This window comes from Salvia miltiorrhiza, unplaced genomic scaffold (assembly GCF_028751815.1).
Source record: "Salvia miltiorrhiza cultivar Shanhuang (shh) unplaced genomic scaffold, IMPLAD_Smil_shh original_scaffold_399, whole genome shotgun sequence".
Lineage (NCBI taxonomy): Eukaryota > Viridiplantae > Streptophyta > Magnoliopsida > Lamiales > Lamiaceae > Salvia > Salvia miltiorrhiza.
The window spans coordinates 363256-370270 of NW_026651541.1; the positions used below are offsets into that span (position 1 = coordinate 363256).

At 35.8% G+C, this 7015-nt stretch overlaps 1 protein-coding gene and 1 long non-coding RNA gene across 3 annotated transcripts; one reads left to right on the forward strand and one right to left on the reverse strand.

The window, feature by feature from the left end:
• Positions 1-1001: 1001 nt before the first annotated feature.
• On the forward strand, positions 1002-6768 carry LOC131004451 (late blight resistance protein R1-A-like). 2 transcript variants are annotated; one of them, XR_009095019.1, is made up of 3 exons: positions 1002-1726; positions 4088-6336; positions 6550-6768. XR_009095019.1 is itself a non-coding variant. In XM_057931147.1 (2 exons), exons 1-2 carry the CDS (start codon positions 1277-1279, stop codon positions 5693-5695), a joined length of 2058 nt encoding a protein of 685 aa, XP_057787130.1. In that variant the 5' UTR covers positions 1002-1276; the 3' UTR covers positions 5696-6768. The 2 variants fall into 2 exon arrangements, 1 of the variants encoding a protein (XP_057787130.1); XM_057931147.1 differs by having other exon boundaries at positions 4088-6768.
• LOC131004452 (uncharacterized) lies at positions 1138-4068 on the reverse strand. The gene is made up of 2 exons (XR_009095020.1): positions 2442-4068; positions 1138-2121 (listed from the first exon to the last, which is right to left on the reverse strand). It is a non-coding gene; the product is annotated as an uncharacterized LOC131004452 (long non-coding RNA).
• Positions 6769-7015: the final 247 nt, after the last annotated feature.

Genomic DNA, 7015 nt, shown 5'->3' on the forward strand with positions numbered 1-7015 from the left:
CCAATTCTCTTAATGATCTTTTATCTTATTTATCCTGCTATATAAATTTATAACCAAATATCCTAAATATTGATATTTTAACAAAAATATCTCAATCCATAAATAATAACGATTAAATATCCAAACTATCACAAAACTAATTAGCTAGAATGTCCCAAAATTCAATTTTCAATCATAACAAGATTTCACGACGATCATACACTAACGTGAATTTTAACACAAATATATCAAAAATGAGTTATCATCACAGCCGCGAAGTTTCACTACCTATAACATTTTAAATAATAATTTTCACGAGTGATTTCATTTGATCAAAATTTAACCGAGGGACATTTTGTTATTTCATGAGATAATTGTAATTATGTATAATTTGAGAAATCGATAATTAATAATAATAATAATAATAATAAATGTTCAATTTAAAACCAATTTAAAATTAATTTTAAATTGAGTTGGTGGTAAATTTGTAATTATAGACAATTCAAGGTTATTGGTGCAATATTCATTATTAATTTTAAGTAAGCTATCATGTAGGCTATCATGTAAACCCAATGCAGATGCTCTAAAGAGTTTATAAGATGTTTTAAGAGTTTATTCGATATAATTTTTCAAGTAAAAATATTTGGACAATTAAGTTTATAAGTTAGAGAAAGATTTTGTTGCTAGAGAGAGAAAAACTTGTTAGGGATAGAAATTCGAAGGTGGATGAATATATAATGAAAATTACAAACCATATTCGAATAATATTTATAAAGTAATTGTTTCATAGATTATAGAAAAATAAATTGATAAAAAACATTTTTTAGGCGAATTTATTTTTAAAACTTGTAAGTTATTTAGAAGCTTATTTTTGCCAAACATATTAAAAGAGCTTATAAACTCGTAACAAATTATAAGTTGTCATAAAATTTATAAGCTTTGAATTAATCTTAACATAATTTAATGGACTATTTATAAATATTATCGTGCATTTCACACACACAAAGTACGAATCTAGTTTTGTTGAAATCTCATCAATTTAGATATTTATTTATAATTATGTCAGTTTGGATGTTTCTGGTAAACATTCAATAACTCAGGTGTGAAACTATAATTTTCCTAGATATATTATAGTAGTAGTAAATGGGATAAGAAAAATTAAATGACCAAAATATCCTTGTGGTATTTATTTTTTTAACCAAGGGGGCAGAAATTAATATACTCATCAAGCGCTCCATCAGTGTGTACATCTATCAAATATTGCACAGATCTGGAGAGAGGAGATATATGCCACAAAATGGAAGCTATAGCAGTGGAACTTGCCATTGAAGCAGTGAAGTTCTTGGTGGGAAGATTCATTCAGCAACTGGATGAGCAGAAACTTTTGATCGACGAGGCGGCGGTCCGGTTGGAGGAGCTGGAGAGGGACAACAAATTCTTGACAGAATATCTTGAAGACGCCATTAAAAAGCCTAAGAGCAACAACCTTATCGATAGAACTCTCCTGAGAGAAGTACGCGACAGCGTTTACAAAGCTGAAGATGCCATCGATTCCTTCGCCTTCAAAGTGGCGGACAGAGAGTCCAAGTGGTATTCGGGGATCAAAAAGTCAGCCAAACCCGTCGTCGAAATCGCGCAGCTCATCAAATCCGTCGCCGAAAGCGTCAATAAAATTCGCCAGAAAGTCGAAGAACGTGACAAAGACACGGCCCACGCTACTGATAATGAAGGACTCCCAGAATATGAGGTAATGCTTCTTCTTCATCTGTTATATATTTACGTTTTCTTAATTAGATCCATGATGAACCTCAAGTTGAAAAGGTGAAATTGAGATAATATAAACCTCACTTCCCTCTGTATCAACAAGGGAAGAAAGAGGTGTGTGTTGGGCTAGCGGTACAATGATTAATGTCTAAAGTCAAAAATATTGGGTTCGTGTCCACTTTCACACTGTTTTTAAATTTGTGTATTTAATTATTAATTTATTAAAAAAGAGTATTTAATTGTTAATTTATTAAAAAAAGAAGTGAAAAAAGAAAATATGGAACATATTTTGTTATATTTTGATATTACAACACAAAGCTTATAGATAATTAGTAAAATGTGAAACCCAATTAAAAGTTCTAAATATAAAAGTACTCCCTCCGTCCACAATTTAATGCCCTACTTGCCTTTAAAAATTTGTCCACAATTTAATGCCATATTCTGCTTTTTGTACCATTTTACTCTTCTTCTTTTCTTATATTTACTACCATTTGCCACTAATGGACCCACCTTAAAATACATTTATCATTTTTATATTCTATATTTACTACACTTTGTCATTAGTGGACCCACTCACAACACCTTTATCACTTTAGTCAACTACCCTTATATTTCATCCACATCACCTTTTTCAGCTTTCTTAGTCTCCGTGCCCACACCCAAATAGGGCATTAAATCATGGACGGAGGGAGTACTACTTTCGAATTTAAAAATAGTACACCCTCTATTTAAGATAAGTATGATTTTTTTTGTTATTTTGGCCTCTCCATAATAAATGATGTTTTCATTTTGGTACACATACTTTTATGAGGACGGACGAAAATGATAAATTGAATATATTTTATGAGGATGGAGAGAGAAATACTTATTGTCCCTCAAATATCTTCTTAAGAGATAATTGCACCAATCTTAATAAAATTTAGTTCTATATTAAATGAATGCTACAAAAGTAAAGATTATTAACATAATGATTAAAAATAGATTAGGAAAATATTTTGATGATGAACCTAAATAAAATGAAAGGAAGATGTTTGAGTGAGCGTGCGAGCTCCTATCTACGAACAGTGAGGTTCAGGGATCAAACCCCACCGCTCCCCCTTCCCCAAAATCAAAAAAGAAAAAAAAAGAAAAAGACCGAATACCATTTTGTTTAAAAGTATGGCTTAGAAAAATTCGTTTTAGCTTGGCCTATGTAACGACTGAGGACAAAGAACTAGTCACGCCAGAGCTAGTCGTCGCTCTTAAAAACTTGGGGAATGCACAAAATGAGTCCGATTGGCATTTTCAGTTTCATAAACATATAGGCTGGCAATTTTGTCTAACTTAATTACTTAGGTGAATGTGCAATTTTAGATTAGTTTTTTATATAATTCTTAGATGTATCCACTTACATACAAGACATTGTTAGAAAATGTGGAAATGGTGTTTTGGATGTAGTGATTGATTTAGAGGGTGTTTGGCTGAGCTTATAAGCTCCTCAAAATAGCTTATAAGCTGTTTAAGAGCTTATAAGCTCCTTCAAAGTGTTTAGCAAAATAAACTCCTCAACAGCTTATAAGCTCCAAAAATAAGCTCTCCAAAAAATAAGTTCCTCTACTCCAACTTATTTTTTTTATAATCTCATATGCAACAATATTTTTACAAATATTTTTCAACTATAATTTATTATTTCCATCATATATCATTTAAGTTCATTTTTCTTCGATTTTTTCTTTCTAAAAAAAAAATTATCTCTCTCTAGCAAAAAAAATTCTCTCTCTAGCTTATAAGTTCAATTATCCAAACACTTTGATCACGTATAAGCTCTTAAAAATTACATCTTATAAGCTCTTGAAACATCTTATAAGCCCCAAGAGCTTATAAGCTCTTTAAAATAAGCTTAGCCAAACACCCTCGACGTAATGTAGATGAATATTATGAATGTAGTGTGTGTAGTTTTAGAGAGAATAATTTTAAGGTGAATCTCTTATTTCCAAAGAACTTAGAATGCGGTTGGTATGATTATTACAAATGATTTTCAAGAATCCATATTTATAAATGTTAGATGATGGTTTTAGATCCATTAAAGTACTTGAGAGATTTAGAATTCTTTTCTAAATTATCTTAGGATTTATCTAAATTACATAAATATTTATAGTTAATGGTGAATTCTTTGGAACATACCTAGCTTAGTTTTTTTGAAAATATTGTAAATAAAGACATCCCAACTTCAATATACATAGAAAGAAAACATTTAAGACCTTAAATTATAAAATTATCTGATTTCTCCTTTTCCTATACTATTTGTCTCTTTAATTAGCTTTTATGTGGCATAATCTTAATTATCCTGGAAGTTTACGAACAGGGAGAGCCACCAATACAAGAGTATGGGCCCATTTTCGCAGAGGAGGAGAAAAGACTAAGACAACGTCTTATTGGAGAAGCAAAACAACCTGATGTGATTTTCATTACTGGTACGCACGGCATCGGAAAGACTACACTCGCAGCTAAAATGTTTCACGATTCAAAGATGAGGAAACAGGACTTCAACAAACACATTTGGGTTAGTGTTCACAACCCAACGCCCAAAAACATATTGCTTGTGGTTCTAAGACGCCTAAATAAACTCCCAGACGACGTCCCAATTCCAAAGATTCTTTGGGAGTTATGCGACCAAGTTGCGAGTTGCTTAACCGGAGAGAAATTCTTGCTTGTCATCGATAATGTGCCGGAAATGAGCAAAGATGACTTCAAAAGGCTTCGAAGCGCCTTTGGACAGAGTGATAAACGGAGTAAAATCTTGATCACCAGTAATAACGATGATCTGGCTGCGTTTGTCGCAGATGATTCTCACATAAAGTTAAACCCACTGGAACTTGGGGAAAGCTGGTCCCTGCTCCAGTGGCGGGTTTTCTCGGGAGGTCCCTGCCCTCCCGGGTTGGAACGTCCCGGGAAACTCATTGCAGCCAACTGTAACGGCCTCCCACAGAAGATAGACTTTGCAGGCGACGCTCTTGCCGAAAAGGATCGACATTCAAAAGAACCGGGTCGGAGGAAAAAAGAATGGGACGATTTTTCGGAAGGAATCATTCCGTTCACGCCCTCAAGTTACAATAAAATGCCTTATCATCTGAGGGCCTGCTTTCTCTATTTGGGAATATTTCCTCGCAAGTCCAAGTTCTCCGTTTCGAAATTGGCCCACATGTGGATTGCAGAAGGATTTATACCACGGAAGGATAGTGTCACCTTGGAAGAGACCGCAGAAGAGTATTTGAAGGAGCTAGTTAAGAGGAACTTAGTCTCAATTGAAGAGAAAAGGCTCGATGGTTCAGCTAAAACGTGCAGCATTAATGAGTTGATATACAATTTCTGCAAAAAAGAATCCGCTGCTGATGGGGAGAACTTTCTCCAGGAATTCAGGAATTCTGGGCCAGAAGGATTCTATCCTCCAATCGATGAGGTGAAGAAAAATCGCCGCATTTGCATTCATGCCCATATTTCCAAGTTCATCGAGAAATTGATCTCTTCGAGACATCAAACTTTGAAGATCGGTCTCCGCTCGTTTGTTTCTCACTCCGACACAGAAGTTACCTTGCACGGGAAAAACATCTCAATCATCCGTGCAGCTTTCAAGCTGCTTAGGGTGTTGGATGCTAAGCCTATCAAGGTCAATAAAATTCACAGTGACTTGTGCCTGCTGGTTCATTTGAGGTACGTCACCCTTTCGCTCAACGGGGATGTTCTTCCAGAAGCCATCTCCAAACTTCGAAACATGCAGACTCTTACAGTTCATACAACATCTTGCACCCTTAAGATTGAAGCAGATATCTTGAAGATGGTTGAGCTAAGGCATTTCCAGACGAATGCATCCGCTACTTTGCCCAAAAAAAGTAAGGCCTCTGAAGAAGATGAACGCCTTCAAACACTCTGCGGGATTTCACCCAAAAGTTGCTACCCAAGAATTCTTCAGTAAACTCCCCAATTTGAAGAAACTTGGCATCTGTGGCCAACTAGGACTACTGCTACTTGATGGCAAGAATGAGTTGTTGAGCAAATTGGTTAAGGTTGAAAAACTGAAGCTGCTAAACCAGGTAACAAGTCCAAAAGATGAAGACGACTTGAGCAAACTATTTGATCAACCCCCGCGATTCCCTCCGAACCTGAGGAGTCTAACATTGTCTGCTACTTCTCTCGATTGGAAGCATATTTCTATCCTTGGATCGCTGCAGGAACTCGAGGAGCTGAAGCTGAAAAATGACGCATTCGTGGGGGACAAGTGGGAGGTCCATGATGAAGGTTTCCCCAATCTTAAAACCTTGAAAATTGAAAGCTTACATTTGATACACTGGAAATCTACAAGCGCTCACTTCCCGAAACTCAAGCGCCTTATGCTGTCCAAATGTGAGAAACTGAGGGAAATTCCAGTTGAGCTGGCTGACATCTCAACTTTCCAAGAATTGCATTTGCGCAATGCCAACCAATCAGCTATTGAATGTGCTAATGATATTCTTGCGGACAAACTACATATGAAGCAAAACGACAACAACATCATGTTCGAGCTTTTATTTGATGATTGATCTCCGAATGCTCATCGACCTTATTCTTGCTTCCAAGGTACGAAAACTTTCAAATAAAATTGACTTTTTTTTTTTTATCGGAGCACCAGGAGTTTAGAGTTCTCTACTACATTTTCACATTACATCAAATATAACATGTATAAACTGTGTGTATATTGATGATAGTATCAAGAAATGCATATATAACATGAAGTCTTCATTAAGATACTTGTGTGTTTGAATTGATCTCTAACGATGTGATGTGCGATAGGCTTAGATGAGAATTCTGAGGCAGAGGAAGCGAGGACAGTGGAGGTCGACTTGTAGCCGAAACACACCAGCTTGGCTCGAGGGATATATGCATACTTTTATGTTTGTCATTGTAACCTATCTATTAGTAGTTGAATATTTGTAAGTTTGGAGTTCATGTAGAGTTAAGGTTCTTATTAATCTTGGAATATAATAAGAAAACTCGATGCTTTGGATTCTAGCCTCCGCTTCCTTTATTCTCGTCTTTCGAGGAGTTTGCAGTCACTTGAAATAGTGCATCCACGATCGCCCGGCCCCACTTTTCCTTGCTGACCGACCTTACCCATTAGAGCATCTCCATCGGTTACACGATAGCAGCCTACTCGTGTAAGGCTGCTATCGTGTAAGCCGATGCGGCCCACACTTACACGAGGGCTACACGTTCTATCGTGTAGCCCTCACAACCATTGAAAATAGGCGCGTGTTGT